At 40.9% G+C, this 18907-nt stretch overlaps 1 protein-coding gene across 10 annotated transcripts in view; it reads right to left on the bottom strand.

Annotated features, from left to right (window-relative positions):
- The window catches only part of LOC130167381 (C-myc promoter-binding protein-like), a 70332-nt gene that overhangs the window by 29112 nt on the left and 22313 nt on the right, over nt 1-18907 (bottom strand). For 5 of the 10 annotated variants that reach the window (XM_056373506.1, XM_056373554.1, XM_056373515.1 and 2 more), the window contains exons 4-14: nt 17136-17205; nt 14406-14575; nt 10212-10525; nt 9782-9848; nt 9497-9555; nt 9241-9385; nt 8564-8739; nt 7948-8048; nt 6772-6987; nt 3601-3746; nt 3253-3291 (exon numbers count right to left, since the gene is read on the bottom strand). In XM_056373506.1, coding sequence (XP_056229481.1) covers nt 3253-3291; nt 3601-3746; nt 6772-6987; nt 7948-8048; nt 8564-8739; nt 9241-9385; nt 9497-9555; nt 9782-9848; nt 10212-10525; nt 14406-14575; nt 17136-17205 — 1503 coding nt within the window. The remainder of the gene's footprint in view (nt 1-3252; nt 3292-3600; nt 3747-6771; nt 6988-7947; nt 8049-8563; nt 8740-9240; nt 9386-9496; nt 9556-9781; nt 9849-10211; nt 10526-14405; nt 14576-17135; nt 17206-18907) is intronic. The other 5 variants (XM_056373526.1, XM_056373545.1, XM_056373561.1 and 2 more) reach the window with 1 other exon arrangement.

Below are 18907 nucleotides of genomic sequence, written 5' to 3'. Positions count from 1 at the left end.
TATTTCACTTGGGCCTAGTACAGACTATCAAAGTGACATTTCTCCGAGCACGGATTTAAAAGTGCAACAGGGTGTCTGAGATCAGCCTACAGACACCTAGAGGGAGAGTAAGGGTCCTTCCCAACACACACTTATGGTATTAGCTCGTCAAGTGTCTACTTGTGTGACATAGTTCCAATTGATTTTCTGCAACAGATAAGGTAAGAATATTAGGAAGTATTACAGTTCAGATTATAGTAAAAATGCAACCTCATGAGATGAGAGCAGTAATCGAGTAAACTATAGGCACAGAGACCTACTGCACAGAAAAGAGACATGATAATATTTTCATTTTTTTCAAAAATTTGAAAGAAAATAAAATATTTATAAGTAAGGAGAACAGATTGTTAATATTATGTGATGGCTATTTGTGGAGTTTCTGCCATAACTTTGTAGTGTTTGGACATGAATAATAATATTCAATCTGTCAATAGCTTAAACTTCTTCATGTCTGCTGATTAATGTCGGTCCCTAAAACCAGTTCATAGTTGCACTTCCACCAACAACTGGACTGGTGTTGCTCAGTGAGCAAGTTGCTGGATGCACTTAGCTCTGCATAGCACTTGGAAGGTGTATTAGGAGAAGTGTGCATCAAGTGTACGTTTAAGTGCACAGAGTGTTGGCACTTTTCTGACCTGCTGTCGCACTTATGTGCTCAAGACTGCAGCACAGACTGTAAGAGACACAGCTGGAATGAGCCAGTTGAAATGAATCAGGCATCTACTCAGGATGCCTTCAGGGTATGTCACACTTCAAGATCCACCAGGAAGTGAAAAAGGGCATGGCTGGGAGAAAAGACATCTGGCTGAATAAGCTGTAGAAAGACATTTGAAAAACGTTTTAATCTTTAATGTGTCTAAATTATTCCATTAAAAGTTGGGAGCATTTAAAGAACAAGACTTCCGCTGCCTCCCACACTAACAAACATAATGTCATTTATACCTGTGGACATTGAAACAAGAAGTATTTTGTTGTTGTTTAGTGTGAGACAACCTACACAAGTCCATGGAGACTGCAGACAGCTGTAATGATGAAGAGGCAACCAGATCTTCAGTCAGTTCAGACATCATTAAAAAACCCAGACAGGTGAGATGAGAACGTCTGTGTCTCTGAAAGAGCACTCATTTCATCTGGATCAGACAGGGAGATTTCCAAAGGACTGAGCGCATGAGAGAAAGACAGACACCCAGTCTGCTGAATGACTTAGCAGTTATACTCAGTTCTCCCTGACATATTCATAGTGGCCCCTGATTCCAAAATGTTCTGCCTAATCACACATTTTAATATTTTGTGTCAAGTATCAAAACAGCAGTGAAGTAGGAGGGAATGTACGGTTTTGAAGATGCTTTAGGGAACTAAAACAAAATCAGGGAGTAAATATTTAAAGGTACAACCCACATTCCAAATCAAAATTTTTTCAAATAAGTGACAACAGAGGACAATAGAGGGACTGGCGATAGATAACAGCTAACGGTTTTAGTGTTTTCAGATGCTTAAAGGTTCGTATTGTTTGTATACAGCTGTAAAATAGATCTTTGGTTCCCATAGACTGAATATAAGATGAACGTAGCCTCATAGCCGCCGCTCATAGGTTTCTGAAAGGTGGTTTGGAAGCTCAGAGTGACCTGCTTCACTGTTGCCATCTTGGCAGTGCCTGACTGTTCCAAACTCCTGGCTAATCCACAAATGGGCAAAGAGGGGTGTGTGTGGAGCCCAGACTTCAGTACATGCAGGTTTGTGGCGAGCATACGCTCACCCACCTGTCACTCAAAGTTGGAAGGTTGGACATTTTAACATGGGAGTCTGCAGTTTTTTGGCACTTCTTCATTTCTCAGCCCCAGAAGTTGCTGCTTGTTGTTTCATTTATTTCCAATTATGATCAGTTGACAAGCACAAAATATGATTTATCATAAATCTCACTCCTCAATAAGTATACCTGTAATGTATTTGTTTAATGTTGTGTTTGTTATGTTTAATTACTTTAAATTTTGGTTTGATGTACTTTAAGAATCCCACTACTGTTTAAATTCGATTTAGCCCTTCACTGTTCATATTTTTACAGCTTTTAATTGATGTAATTATAACTCATTTGTATGATTAGTTTCTCTTTGGTCTTGTTCCCCTGGATTTAATTAGTTTTGCTGCTGCAATGAACTACTTTCCCTCAGGGATCAATACATGTTAACCTTATCTGTCTGTATGTGACTGCTTTTGTGTGTATATTTGTGTGTAGTAAAATGTCTTTGTGGGCTGAGTGGTGCAGTGTGCCTTCTTTCCTAGTAGATAATGTAATCCAATGCAGACAGAAGATTTAATCGCCTATGGAGCTGACACACAAAGAGGACAAGGAGCCCCGGGCCTCACCGCAGGTCTGGGAACACAGGAAAGGGAGGCGGTGGATGTTGGCCTCTGGATTCACATCCACTACGTCTCAATTACAGCCAGAATACACACTCACACACATAAGGACAGCCAAGTCTATTTCAGAGTCTGTTACAAATGTCACCGGCAAAAACCAGTGACCCACAGACGTGACTGGGGAAGCGAGTGGCGGCGTGGACTTTAAGACTGCAAACACACACAATTTAACCTTCAACAAACACATCTGATAAAGCAACACTGCCCCATGAGCACATTGTATCAAACACTGAAAATGCTCCCAGTGGAGCAAAGAAGATCCACTGAGCCTCTTCATAGTGCCACACTGAGGGATATGAGCCCAGAGGACGTACAAAAAATCTAACCTCAAGCTCTGTCTGTGCTTCAGAAATCACTGAAGCTCTAAAAGCCCTTACTCACTTGACTCATGAAAAATTGAAGGCAAATCTTTACAGAAAAGTGTGAATATGGATTTTCTATGCACTTTCGATATCTCAGGAGAAATTGTTGTCGCTGCAACTGTTCCGTGGACAGCTTATATTCCAAACATAATTAAAAACGACTATCAGAAGGAACTCATTTAAATTAAACACTGATACGTTGGTGGGAAAACTAACATGACAGCTCAGACTAAAGCTGCAGGGTGGAGGGTTGTCTAAACGCATACTACTCGCTTCTCAGAGTCTAGGAGGCAAATATTGTTTCCTGTACAAGCTATTTTGATTTTAAATAACTTTGCTGTTTGCTAGGACCGTGCACCAAGCAAAAATCCCCCACCTGGAGACAACATGTACCCAAAGCAGGTGAGACTCCACCAAGTAATGATAGACTTACCTTGCCTCCTTTGTCTGCACTCCGCTCTGAATTGTAGAGCTGCTCGCAAATGGAGGCAGAAGGAGAAAGAGAAAGAAAAACTCAAGAAATCAGAGAAGGAAAGAAGAGAAGCAGGTTTGGTTGAAGAAAGGTGAAGTGGAAACTAATAACACTAGTGTAAGTGGAAAAAGAGAAGCTTGTTGAGAAGCTCTCGAGAGGAGGGACGCTTCAGATGGGCACAAAGTTAACAGTAAAATGTCCTAAGAGGAAAAGGAGGAAGTATTTTTTGTAGATTTTTGTGAGTAGCTTAATTCCACTGCATCAAAACTAAAATATAAACAGAGTATGTTTTATAAATAACAAGCTCACTTTGTCCACACAGTCGTCAAAGAAGGCCAGGCTGGCGTCTTTGTCGCTGACAAAAGAGCACTCCTCGATGAAGCGGATGAACATCTGGGTCTTGGTCATCAGTGAGTAGAACTTCTGGTGTGAGCGGTCGCGGCTCTTCAAGAACCCTGAGGACACACATGTTTTATGTTAGCCTTTAAAAGCCCGACATTTATTCTCCTGACTAATGTGACAAATGACAATTTAAGATATTTTACATTTAACTTATTTGATCAGCTGAAAAGTGATTGACAGGTTCACACTCATGGTGCGTGATTTTGTGGTTAAAGAATCCATTATCCCCTAAAAGGCTCTATATAGTGTATGTGAACTTCCATTTGTCTTGGTTTGGATAATGCAACCCGACACAATGTTATTAGTATAATGGCCAATTTGGGATGTACAGGAGAATGTGAAATAGCTTCCTTGATAGATGCTGAAAGCAGCCTAACTGACTAATAAGCCACTGCTGTTGCCAGACTGAAAGCAGGATGGATGGCCACTGGCTCACAGCACAGAGGTGGAAGCCAAACACCGGCCCTGCGGAGAAACACTTCCTGCAGCTGATGAATATTTTAATCCCGACACTGACTGCCTGCAACCCGGACCATCAACTGATTCTGAGCAAACCTCCTACGTACAGCCTGAAAAGAATTCTGGACACTCACACTGTCCTAACTACTGATTTAATGATTAGTTGATTGACTCGGGACAAAATTTGTTATAGTTTCTACTTAAAGCCTTTCAAATACAAAGTGCTTCCTTCTTTCTTTGGCTTCATATCACTGTAAACATTCATGCTCTGACAATTTGAAGAACAAATAATTATGTGATTATTTGAAAAACTTGTCAACAAACTGTGAAAAATGCAACCTTCCTCTGAGCATCACCACAAAAGACCACAATGCAATGTTTTTTTAAAAACATTGACACTGTCTGTAATGAAACTTATATCAGCCACTGACAAGAAGTAGTATGGCAAAAGATGTATGAAACCGTAAATGTTCAAAATAGCAATAAATGCATTAGATGAGCCTGCGCTGCCAAGAACGAGTTACAGGAGCTATTGATTAGCTTTTCCTCAGCCTAGATTGAACTTTTAGCCAATATGGGCAAAAAGTCCTTTAAGTGTTCAATGTGTGTGTGGATATTTAAACATCAACAATTAATTCACGAGGTTTAAATGTCAACAAAACAGTCCAACAGATTTATTAAGACAATTGTATTTTCATTTAGATTACAAATTCTCTGTAACAGCTCAAATTCCTCAACAGTGTTGATAATACACAGCCCTCAAAGTATTAGGTTAATTGTAAGGTGCAACAATTAGCCGCTTAATCAATTTTGATAATCATCTCAAGTTATTTGTAAAGAAAGAAATGTCAAATTCTCTGGTGCCAGCTCCTCAAACGTGAATATATAGATTTTGGTTTAAGACAAAATGAGACTTTTTGAAGATGTCACCTTGGGCCTCTGGAAATTATGATGGACATTTTTAACCATTTTCTGGTTATGAACGGAATGATTATTTGATTAATCGAGAAAAAAGTGATCCAATCTGCATGTAACAGATTGGATCTGTTAAAGTCACAGATGTTGGACTAAATGCACTATAATCATATAATGGAGGAAACGTGTTTTTTAGGAGCAGCAGGACAAAAAAAAAGATTATACTCAAAAATAAACACATTCTGTAATTCTTTGTTGTTGTGAATATTAGGTCTGAAAATGGTCTGGCTTTTCAAACACATGGTGCACAAGCTGTTAGATCTTTCCTCGAGTCATTATGTAATGTACTGCGGCCGTTCCTGTTTGCTATATCATGTAACTCACACTGGACACGACCTTGGCTCCAGCTCTCCTCTAGCGGAGCAGTCATGATCTCACCGCAACTCATTTCAGCTGTTATGTGAACCAGCGTTCACAGGCTCCCGATCCAGAGGCCACGCTCAGGCCTCTGGAGCATTTTGCAGCTGCGGCGCTAACTGACTCACTGACTCACCTTCAGTCTGCAAACAGCCTTGAACCACTAAACCCCCAGTTTTCCTACACATACAGTTTCTGTGTGTATTTACTCAGAGGTGGGGATGGACACTAATGAAAGCTCATGTATTAAACAGCACCATCTGTTTCTGAGGCTGTCCAGCTGTAGAGAGGAAGGTGCTACAGATGACGCAGCATCAGTTTATATATTCATAGACTTATTAGGGCTAATCATGCACTGTAACTGTACAACTGTGACTCAAACTGGCTTCACAGCTTTGGCTGAATAATTATTAAAAAGTGGAGCAAACTAAACTTTTGTCAATGACTGTTTGAGACCGGACCTCAAACCTGCACACTGCATCTAATCACAGGTGCTTTAATACTGAGAGTATTATTGATTTTCTCCACTTGACTGCTTTACCTTTCTAATCAGTCTCTTCTATCAGATCTCAGATGATTTAAATAAAAATCAGCACAGCTCTGGGTCACAAGAACCTTGACTGAGAACTGATCTGAGACTGTGACAGATCTAGGAAATTGATTGCAGATAAAAACTGATGGTAGTGACTTGAGCTTAAGCTGGGGTAGGAGCCATTTGAGACATTATGGTTTCATGTGCTACTGTGAACTTTAGGAACTAACTGAGCCACTAGCTCAGTCCAGTGAAAAATGGCCAAATTAGAAGCAGAAAATTTGGCAATATCCCCATTAGTGTAAACAGGTTCTCTCCAAAAGAAATATCATTCAAGGACTATAAAATAAACAATTTACAAGGACACCTGTTAAACCATGCCAAACTTCCTTTTGATTGTGTTATGTTTAAATGACAACACACAAGAGTTTCTGACTTATCCACCCACCACAGTGGGGACCAGCTGGTCTTGCACATGTCAGATTACTGGAATTAAAACTGCAAAGCTTAAACCATCTGCAATCAGTTCACAGTTTGGTGGGAATCATCCGGTAGATTCATTTCTTTCAGGGAGAAAAAATTGGCTCATTGTTATGTGAAGAGTTTGAGGAGGACAACTGAGTCAATCCATTCACCCCGTTTCCTGTGTCTCTGACCTGGCTGTCTGGCTCTAACATACACATATCCCATGCAATGGGATAGATGGTTTCAATGTTTTGGACTACTAGTGGCCAGAATGACATTATTCCAGATACCTTGCAAGTCAAAAAGCGAGCTAGCATCAGTGGCTTTCTCAGACGGTGCCTGGGTGATCGGTCGTAAGAATGAACGGTAACCCTTCAAAATGGCTGCCATGAAGCGGAGGAAGGCTTCCTGGATCTCCAGCTCCAGCGTGTGGAGGCTCTTCCCGCAGCTCAGCTCTGACGAATCGCTCATGCTGAGCTCCAGCAGCCCGTCAGGTCTGTGCTGACCTGAAGACGGAGCAAAAATACATTCAGCATTAGTCAGTATATTTTAGAATCTATTGTTTCACACCAACGTAGAGGTTGAATCATTACTTCAAACTGAGCTTGGCGCTGAAAATGTGCCACTTTGATGAAGTCATTATGATCAAAGTATGAGAACCGAAAGGTCTTACGTCTGTGCACTGCTTTAAAAATGTAAGCAAGCATTCCTGTTGCAAACCAGGATTAGGATTACGCAATTAGAATAAATAAACTTGAGTTGATACCTGAGTATCTTTAAGTCCATAAGGCTTAAATGTCTCAACTAAAACCTCTGGCAGGCATATCAATATTCAGCACTTCTGGCAGCAACTGGGTAGATTTTCGACTTCACTGAATCAGAAAATTGATTCACTCAATTCCAACAGCTCAACAAGCAGCAGGTTTCATGGTCTCTCAGTGAGCGTCCATGAATAGCAGCAGGAAAAGTTGACGATAATAAAATGAGCCCCACATCTGAGGGAAGATGGGTAATTAGGAAGTGATGCCATGATGGGATTATTGCTTGCTTTCAATTTGCTGATCAGATTGAATAGAGAAGAAATTGTAAAGACAACAGAATCCAAACCCTAAAGATGATGAATGAAGCAGAACAAGCCTGTGAGGACCTCAATTAGCCACAGATTTTCTTCTATTTTGTTCTTTTATTGATTACACTGAAGTCAGAAAAGGTGTTAACAAAGTCGAAGAAGTCTAACAAAACCAACTGGGAGAGGAGATTCTTTCTCTTCACGTTGGATTTTGACTTGATATTCAGCCTCACCGCCCTCTACTACACTGAATACTAAATAAAACAACGGAGTTTGCTGAAAGTGTATTTAATCATTGATGCAGGATTGGCCATGAAATTAATACAACAAAATCAAACAACTGACACATCTGTACAATCATTTGTCCCACCACTTCATATATCAGCTCAGTACTCACCATCAACCAGCTGCTGGTAGAGATTGCTCAGCACATTCATTAGGTTTTTACAGGCTTTCTTTGGCAGGATCTTCCATGTGAGGGCTCGCTTATCTTCGTTGCTGGAAAAGCAGAGGCACACACACACACACACACACTGAGCTCTGGAGAGGCCAAAACCAACATGGACAGTGGTCGGGCCGGGGGAGTTCAGACCACCCTAACGCTGTCTGGCTGGTAATGAGGCCCAAAATGATGTGAACCATTACTGGCCTTACCTGACATACCAGAAAATTGCATTCTGTTCATATTAAAACAAGTCTGACACTACAAAAATAACCATTTCCACCAAGGCTCCAGGAACATAGGGCCTGGTCTCTAAACTTAGAACTCATGACCTGGAAGTAACGTGGTCTGGAAAAAATATGCGGCAAAGGAAACACTGTTGAGCTTTTAGTGCTGAATTATTATATGTGCAACTCACTGCCCTGTAGTTAACCTGTCACACAATACATACAATATTCATCCTGAGAAGTCAACAGAGCAGTGAAGACAGATTAAGTTCTGCACAAAGAAGAACACTTTACATACAATGTAAAACAACAGCTATGGGAGGATTTGGGGGTATTTTGCTCACTGGAAGATGGTGTTTGTGTCCAGGTCCACGCAGCTCACATCTGGTGGGGGGTCATAGAGATCAAAGTAACGAGAGTCCACTCCTACGATAAATGGACAGGGGGCGCTCAACACGTCAGCCAACGCCAGGGGGCACAGAGGAATATACGGACATGGCCAGTGGAACGGGAAGATCATCTGAGGAGAAGGATGAAGGTGAGAAAGAGAACGTGACAGTGACTTTCACACTAAGTTGTAACTTCAGTGACCAAAAGATGTGACGTGCTGCTGGTTTATTAGTGTCATTTCAAAGGGGAAAAAAAAATTACAGCATAAGGATAAAAACATAACAGCCATCTCCTGATGACTGCTATAAACCTGTACCCCCCTCAATCCACAAAGTATGCATTTCCCTGACTGAATTTCTCTTTCACTGACTTTCTCCCAGAAATTCCACAGCACTGATGGTATTAAACATTATGAGATATCCACAACATAACTACTGGAACTGTAAACAGCAGCATTTGTAATTCCATCCATAAGTAACACAATGACAGACTGTATGAATATTTTGGTCATGGATTTTTTCCTATTACTTCCTGTAATAAAACATCTTTAAGCAAAGATGTGGGTCCGTGATCTCATTTGTATCAGTCTAGGGTAACTCATTGTGAAAAAGTTTGAGAACCGCTGACTTACAGACACCAGAGCTTCAGTGACGCTGGTGAGTACAGCCGGTCGTAACGAGTGGACCAGGATCTTATGTTCGGTGACAGCAAACACCAGCAGGGTGACGGCGTTCTCTGGTCCGAGGTTTTGGAGCAGCGTGGAAAATCGACCTCCACTACAAAAAACACAAATGTGCAAAATTCAGGTTTTCTGGCATCGTATGTATTCTAGGTTACAAATTTGATATCAGATATCATGAGGAAACTTTTATCGAAGCTGATCTCACCTGAGCGGTAACGGAGAAGACACCGGCTGGCTCAACATCAGGCTGTCGTGAGGGGAAAGCTGTAGAAAACCCGGAATGCGAGATAAAACCAACGGAGCAAAAAAACGCCTGCACTGAATTATTGAAATTTTCATCCATAATGGAAGACCTAAACCCCTGCACCCCAGGCAATCCACCAACACCTTCAGAAAACAACACTATTATCTGCAAAATGATGATTACCCAGCTTTAACATGCACACCATGCAAAAAAACAGCAAAGGAAACTGTTGGGACCAAAACTTACCTGCACCAGGATGCGAGGCCTCTGAGAGGAAGGGAAGGGAACTTTGTGCATAAAATGAGAGATGTGCCTGGGAGGAAGAAAAATTAGCGGGACGTGAGGCCGAAAATAACAGCAGTGGGCGGCTGAGTAATCCGTCAAGGCACCCCTCTCAGAGGGGTACAAATTATGAGCAGCAGTAAAACATAAGAAGCATGAATCTCCTGTCACACATTAACTTACCAGGATAATGTCAAGTAAATATGCGACCTTAAACAACCTAACCCTAGTACCCCTGGTGATCCATTTCCCATTTATTTTGTCATTGAGTGTATTCTTCTTTTTTACTTTTTCTTTTGTCCAAATGTAAAGAAAAGCTATTACCACACTGTCGGACTCTTGCCTTAGGACTGACAATTAGCAAGAACCTGGCAGAGAAACAGAGAGGACTCACTTCTCGATGGGCAGGGCGTGAGGGCCAGAGATGGAGTAGCGATAGAGGAATGTGAGGAACTTGCGGAAAGCGTCGAAGAAGGGCCAGTGGGAGAGCAGACAGATACACTTGTTGGTGTAGACCAAGCGGGGGTTGGCGGTGCTGCTGCTGGTGGTGGTGGTGGTGGTGGTGCTGTCGGTAGCTGCTGCAGCCGTAGCGTTGGGGGAGGAGGGTTTGTGTGGATCCAGGTTCAGGAGGCCCAGCTGGGAGAGCTGCTGATCGGTCAGACACTCCTGCGGGAAGGGCTCGTAGAACTGAATGGCAGCACCGTACACCTGAAACAGGAGACATGTTGGTTGCACAGCTCACCATCAGCAGTCAGGACAGTCTCAGCTTGCACATACAGAAACTGCACAAACCGGCCCTTTCTAAAAAAGAACCGTATGAAGCCACACTGCATCGCTTCATTGTCATGTTTATGATGCGACAGTGCCCGACTTAGACACGTCTCCATGTTGGATTTTCTTTCAAAGGCCATGCTGGCAAAACAAATGTGCAGGTCAGAGCTCACTACACGTCAGCTTTTCTTGAATGCACCTCTTCCGACATCTGTTTTATCTCTTTGTTCATTAGTCTTAATGCTGCTACTATTAGTTTCATTATCCATTAATCTGCCTTCTTTTATATTTAACTTATTGTTTAGATTATAAAATGTTGAAAAAACAGTCAGATATGCAACATACAATGATATACGACAAAGAAAAGTAGCACATATTCCCCCCCTGAGCAACTATAACCAGCTAGTGTTGAGTATTTTTGCAACATGAACTAAAACAATTAATTATTTATCAAAATACAGCGCTGTTTTCAAGCTTGAATTGGCCAATTATCTGCAGTAATGTTTGTACAAACGCACACCCTCAGACACACTTTTACTTCTATATTCAAAAGGGAACCTTAATGACACATTGGCAAATAACATCAACTTTAACCATGCCTCCAACCCTTAGCTTACACTACTTCTAGCCTTAACCCAAACTCCAGGTCTCAAGCAGCTCTTGTTTAAAAGAAGAAGCAGCTTCATGTCCAACAGATGACCTGCTCAAAAAATAATGAAAACCAGCAGACAGTTTAGAAACGTCTATGCAGTCCTCTGAAACCATCCCTGCACTCTTGAATAAATGGACTCATCAATAAGCATAGAAATAAAGTGAGTATAGTGCATCACCGTTTAACCTTTACTGAACCTCAATACCATGAGGGCCAAATGTGGCCAAACAAACTGCAGTGAGCTGAGCCAGTATCAACATTAGGCCAAATAAATCCCCTCTGCTTCCTGGAAATATGAGACATTCCCAATTCACGCACAGATCAAAGCTAACAGGCTTATCTGCCGGTGGCCGGGCCCCTCGCATGGCTCGGTTTTAAATAGTTTCTCCCCAAAAAAAAGAAAAAAAGAAACTGCTGCTGTGTTCAGAAAGTATGGTGTTGTGTTTCAGCATTGTGTTTCTATTATTTGAATATACATGAATGACAATCGGACACACTTAGATGTGTGCAAAACAAACTGGTGCTGCTTTTTGGTCTTTCAGGGGCAAAAACATTTGATCAATCCACTCTTATTCAAGGGACTCATTGTGGGTTGGTTTGGTTTTACTCTGTTATGAACAACCTACACACACACAGAAGTTCAAATCTGCTCCACCCTGATCATCTGCAACAGTAAAACGCTGTATACATGTCAATGCGTCAGTAATAATAATCCTAAAGCCTGATGTGTAATTACGTAACACCAATGGGGGCTGTCCTGCATTTAGGGTTACCGCCAGACATGAGTGAGCGAATTAAACTGTGACCTTTTAACTTGGGAGTTATCTTGTGCATGCAGGGGTGAAGGTTATGGTTAAGTGAATTACAGATTTCTCATAAGGATAGAAACACAGTGGTGTGTGTGTGTGTGTGTGTGTGTGTGTGTGTGTGTGTGTGTGTGTGTGTGTGTGTGGTGTGTGTGTGTGTGTGTCTCAACAGGTGACGCCTCAGTTAAACATGGAGTCTGCAGACTTGCCAGAGTCTTGTTGAGTCTCCCTCTGACCTTGGCCAGTAAAACACAAATCAGCACACACATACTGTCCTAGCCAAATATCCCCCTGCATGTGCTACAGCGGGCCCTCCAAACTCACAGGCAAACACACACACAAGCACCTGTATATACACAAACTTGACTCAGCAGCAGCGGACCGCGGAGGGTTTGGCACTGGCGAACGCTCCTGACCCCTAACTGGTCTTGTTCAGCAGAGCAGCTGCTATCTAAATATCAGGAGGCTTTGGATGTTACTTGTTTTTAATCACGATTGTGTTTCACCACATAATTCACTAATATGTGTCAACAAGAGCCTGATTCCCAACTGAGACAACCTCCAAACCTACCGACCAGCACAGTGAGAGGAGGCTTGTGTTTAGATTTGGAAATCAAGACTCTGTGTGTGTGTGTGTGTGTGTGTGTGTGTGTGTGTGTGTGTGTGTGTGTGTGTGTGTGTGAGTATGTGATGTCTTCTCCGAGCTACACATAAATGTACGTACACAGGTGTTGTTAAGATACATTTGCATGTGTGTTTCTTTTATGTTTGTACAGATTGGGGAAAATAATGTGTGTGTCCACTTGAAGCAGTGTCACGTTTAGCTTGAGCTCAGGAAACTGAACTCAACTGCAGTCTGGAGACAAGTAAACAAACCACTGCATCCTTGAAACAAACATCTGAACATTACTGATCGTCACAATGACAAGAAGTGCAACAACATTAAGCCTTGAAGAGTAATTTTGTTTCCTGTGCTCTGATAGAAGATCACTTGTGACAGTAGCACTATGATGAAATGCACAACCAAACTCTGAAGGAGAAAAGAGAGAAAACTTTCCAATAGGATGTTGGATCAAGCAGTTAGCTTGCTGTTCAACTGCTAAGGCTGCTGCTGCAAAGGTTATTTTCATTATCAAGTAATCTGCCGGTTATTTTCTCCATTAATCGTTTGGTTTATTTAACATCATGTAACGACAAATCATCCAGAACCCAAAAATGTTTGATTTAAAAAAATCTAGGAAGCAAAAGCACCAAATTCTCACACACACAATATAAATATATGTATTTTTTCTTTTTTTTTTTTCTTTGCAGAATGACAAACAATTAACCAGTTATCAAAATAGTTGGTGACTTTCAATCAAGTAATCAATTAATTCTTGCAGCTCTAATGGAGTGTGTGTGATGGATTTTCAGAGACCATGATGTTAGTAAAATGATGCATTAATAGTAACGTGACTGTAGGACTACAATATAACCTGCAGAATAATCTGTATGTATGAATGAATGAATGTAGGCAAGTATGTGATATTCTTAATTAGCGTCAAAGTCTGAAGGGATTTGGTTCGTCCATTTGCCAGTGATGGAGAATGATAATGATTCTATCCTCCTAATTACAGGTGTAAGAATTTTACTTGTTTTACTGACTAACAACCACATGATTTTGGTTAAAGAGGCAGCTGAACAGATAGCAGACAAAGACTTTTAAAAAAGAAACTGAGGTATTTACATGGAGAAACAGTTTCTTTTTCAGAGTAAACCTGGCAGCATATTCACATTTCTTAAAACTGGGATAAGAGTTTATCCAAGCCTTTGAAAGTGCGATATGATGTTTACATGAGAAAATACATAACTGAGATATTAAAATCACTGGGACGCTACAAGTTTGCATGATGTTTGTTTGTGTGTGCATGTTCTTGACTGACTGAGTGAGTGAAAATGAAGAGAGAGGGGAAATATGCATTGTTGTTGTCTGATGAAAAACTTAACATCAACTTTTCCAGACAAAAAAACAAAATCACTACATTATTCAGTTTTATCTGTTTTTCTTTTTCAGTCAATGAGTCCTAAAAAAAAAAAAAGTGAGACTGGATGTGGAGATATGAGGTTTTCAACAGACAATGGCAGCATGCATGCCTGACCCACTTTCCCTTCTGGCATCCAGAGCATTGTGGTTTTGTCGTTCCCCGTTGTGGTCGTGTCAGCTGTATAGATGGCAGTTATAGTCTGTTGATGAGGTCTAACGGTCACCGACAGCCTCTCTTGTCTGATGCTGCCGCTGAGATGTTTGTTAGTCGACTGGATGAGAGAGAAAGAAGTAAAGTAGAATAGAGAAGTGAATCTAGTCAGACTTCCGTCTTACCTTCTCTCCAGAAGCTCCCGTGAGGACAAAGGTGGAAAAAACAGGCAGGGAGTATTTGGTGTTCGCTGGCCAGCACTCAATTGTGGCCCCCATGGGGAGGCAGAAGAGGGGGACAGACTCTGGAAGCGGGAATGACTCATAGTCCTCCTCTGGATATCTACTGAATAAACCTAACAGGAACAAAAAACAAAACAAACAAACTGAGGACTCAATTTAGAGAGCTGATAAGTGTAGCCTCCCCCCTGTGATTAACAAATAAGAGCTAATGTAGATCCAAAAGCGGCTTTCCACTACGCTTAAAACGAAACAAAACAAGTTCAGTTTACCATAATTACAGTGATACTGTACGACTTCACTGAGTCAGTGGCTTTGTAATAAGAAATCAGTGCTTGGTAATCAGGCCTTTGGGTAATTAGTCACTGTCAGTGCACACAAACAAGTAACGATGAAGTAGTGATTTTATTTTTTGCACTTTCTTAACTCTGTGCTACGTCTAACTTTGGCTTGAGGATGGTAAGTACAAGCAGCACAAACAGTCACAGACTGTGGAAACAGCCGCTTCAGGAAAACAGCTTGTGTAGTTTAACAACTTCATTCCTACCGACTGATAAACCTTCAAACTTTCAGACCACTGACACGTTTCACCTAAAGTTCAAAAGATTGAAAATGCACATTTTAAAATGCCCATCTACATACTTTACAAACAAGAAGTGTATATTTACACACACACACTTCTTTAAATCCTGTATCATTGAACACTTAACTAAAATAATCTGACACAGTTATTCATCATGTAAACACCCACAAGTGTACAGTTACATTAAAGCCCCGCTGAGGAAATAAATACACAAAAACTGCTGTGTCATGAAGGCTTGGTCAGAAACTCAATTTATGATAGCACTGTGATTAGAATTGTCCCTGGAGCTAATACACAGATTACTTTATTATAAATCTGTTTGCTATTCTCCACTGCCGTTTTTACTAGTAACAGTAAGAAGATAAATGGCAGTAATGGAAAACTTTGATAAAAAGTTAAAGTAGCATAACATTCAACAGCAACAGTGAGCTCATCACCATTTAGACCCACCCTTGAGAATTATGGTTAGCTGAAGTAATTTCAACAATCCTGACCTCTGATTTCAAAATGGAATCTAACAGCACAACACAGACATAGTGTGAGAATAGCTCTGTGAGAAAAGGAGGCAACTAACTGATTTACTTCAGACTCTGGAAGCATGTCTGTCTCCTTTTCAACTCAGGTTTGATAAACATCTGCCACTTTAGCTGCCGGATGTTTTACTTTCTTGATCAGCCAGATGCTAACTCTGCAGCATCTGTCTGTTGTAAGGCAATTAGGAGGTAGCATACAGTATGTCAGACCGACACACTGAAAACAGGTGAGTGATGCAGCTGGAAAGCAACTTGATGAGAGACTGAACAAAACATTAAATGTGCTGTAAAGGAAATAAGGTTAATAAGCTCCATAGAGCTGCAGCATCCCTTTCAACAGCACCAGAATCTACAGCCTTCGAAATGACCGTGAAGTTGAATCAACACCTCTGAAACAGTTCCAACAAAAACATTATAAACTCATGGAGGAGGATTTATTGTAGAGCTGTGGTATTAGACTGCATTAGTTTTTGGTACCTGATAAGCTGCCAACTGAGTGTACATGTACAGTATACTGATTTCATTTCAGCAGGTACCTGCCAGCTCTCCATCCCTAAAAATGAGTCAACCATATCGTGCACACTGGGGAATGTCCTGTGTGTGCACTGCTTTACAGCTAAACGTGCACATTTCTATTTGTCATTTCATTCCAAAATGAAACCCATGTTCCCAGCAACAAAACAAACTGAGCCTGTTCTGGTCTGGATTTGTCTTGAAACAAAGTCAGATGTTGCAAAACATGTCTGTTTTCCAAAAAGCCTGATGCGTGCTGGATTTTTCCTGGCCTGAAAATGTTGAAAATAAACTTCATTTCTTTGAGCTGACTCATCTGAAGCATTAGTGGAAAACAGATAGGATCGCTCAGTTCACAGTCTGCTGCATATTCAAGACATGTACAACAAAACATCAGCTGGCCAATCTGAGGGTGTGCCAAACACAGCCACGCTGAGCTAACAGTGTTATCAGATAATGACAATCTTCTGTCAGTGTTTTTGGCACTGAAAAGTCTGATGGATTTAAAAGTGAAATAAGCCTTGCATTACCATTTCATGCTGTATATGGCAACCATTTAAACCTTTTAAAGAGGAAGAATACTGGCGTACAGAGGCTTATCCCACAGCTCCAAATCTGAGGTATCAACATGCTTCAACAAGCCTGAACATGCAAGTGCAGCTGTAGCAGAATTTCCTCATGGAGCCAATTTACCCTGTGGCCGACCCCCCTCTCTAGAAACATTTCTGCAGTAGCTCAGTTGTAACACATACAGAAACAGGTTATATGTTTAATGCCATAAATATTTATCACTAAAGAATGATTTTTAGAACAACTTGTCCAATTTTTGTTCATATAACTGCAGGCAACTCTTCACATGTATCTGAAACTACCCTCATTCCCTCACACAAGAAACCGGCGATTAGGGGAAGAAATGAGGAAGGAGAGAAAGTGTTTACAGACAACACGTTATTTGATATCAGTTTTCACCAGGAACAGGAGGTACACATCAGTATTGTAGTGTGTGGTAGTGTGTACACCGGCGGTTATGGGATTAGGAAGGCTTACCTGCTTTGTAGGCTATTGTGTTGGTTTTGGCCACAGACTTCTTGTAGCACAGGTAGACAGAGGAGCCCCACTGAAAACAACAGTAAAGTGGGAAGAGTTAGCATGTTGTCCCTTACAGCCAGTGACAAAAAAAATGCATAATAACAAGTTCCATCAAATCTGGACCAATAGTTCATTTTCTCAATTACTTCAAATTATAACCCCAATCAAGCAGGTTACAACGATATTTCTAAAAGGAACATTCATTTTTTAGCCCATCAAGACTCAACACCAGCTGAAAATCCTGTTGATTTGCTGACTTCCAATGACTGAAGTTCTCACTTTGCTGCGGTAATGTTCTTAGTGTTAAGATACTGTTTTTAACTACAAAATTATTCCAATTCCAAAGCAGATAAGACCTAATTTCCCTCTTGCAGAAAACAATTGTATTTAAATTATACCAGTACACCATGAAAATGTATGAGTTTCAAAACTGCGCCGCAACATTATCAGCATGCACAAGCACGGCCTGTTTTAAAACATCTCCTTGATGACGCATTCGAGGATGCGCTGAAATGTGAGACTTGAGAGTCCGCTGCTGAACATAAAAACCTTTCAAATGCAATACACAATCAAATTTATTTCAAAAACTTTGAAATAAATAGTTTTAGTAGCCAACCTATGTTTGGAAATATTAAGTCAATGCAGGATCATTTTTGTACCACACTGAAATTAATGGAAAACAAAGGCTCTGTGGCAAAATAAAGTCTGGCTTTAGAGAGACTATTTGTAAGTTGTCTCTGCCGTTGATTATGGTTTCTTGCCGGAAGCAGGTTGTGGTGATTGAGCAGTGCAGTCCAACTACACTGAGGGATCTGCAGTCAGCAACTTTACTATTAGCATGTAGAGACAAGCAATGATACATCTGATAAATACACATTTGTGATTATTAGTCACTGTGTGAGGAAGTGGGTCTTCGGCGACGAAAAGTCACACTAAATCTTTAACAAACTGAAGTATGGTCCCAGAGCTGCGCTGAAATATTAAAATGATCTTCAAAGCTCCTAAATTAGTCAGATTGAAAAATTAGTGTAGCTAAAATCCCAATTTTAGTGTAGAACCCTCATCCTTTCCTTCATGCACCACGAGTCCCTGTAGAAAATATAAAAACTCAAAACATTTCCTGTCACACTTACTCTCTGCTTGCAGAGATTTTTACGACACATGTGCAGGCACACACAGCTCCTCAGGGGGGTCGTCTGGTCTACGAAACGCCAAATGTAGACCGAACTTACACAGGAAAGACTTTTACACTATTCTACTTTAAGTGTGTGTGTGTGTGTGGTTGGGTTGGTGAGAGAGTGAGAGTGAGACAGAGAGAGAGAGAGAGAGAGAGAGAGAGAGAGACAAACAAAGAGAATATGAAAGGGAGGTGGAAAGAGAGAGAAATATTCTTAAACAGCACAAATACTGAGTGCGGAGGAAACCAAGCAAATAAAGCTCAAGAGACTCCACTTCCCTCTTCAAAAAGAAACAAGAGTGAAACAGCATAAACACACACAGTATTAAAAGACTTCCTAAGGCAATGTAGGATGGTTTTACACAATTTTCCATAATTGGATGCACTAACCAGTTCAAGCAGCTCACCTAGGGGCCGAAATCTCTCTCCTAACTACTGCAAAAACACAATTAACTCAGAAGAAGAATTAACAGGTGAGCTGCAGTCTACTTTTCATCCTCTGTCCTGCACTAAAAACACAGAGAAGATCTACCTAGCTCTAGGCTGAGATATT

This window comes from Seriola aureovittata, chromosome 1 (assembly GCF_021018895.1).
Source record: "Seriola aureovittata isolate HTS-2021-v1 ecotype China chromosome 1, ASM2101889v1, whole genome shotgun sequence".
NCBI lineage: Eukaryota > Metazoa > Chordata > Actinopteri > Carangiformes > Carangidae > Seriola > Seriola aureovittata.
This window is presented reverse-complemented; position numbering and strand designations above follow the sequence as displayed.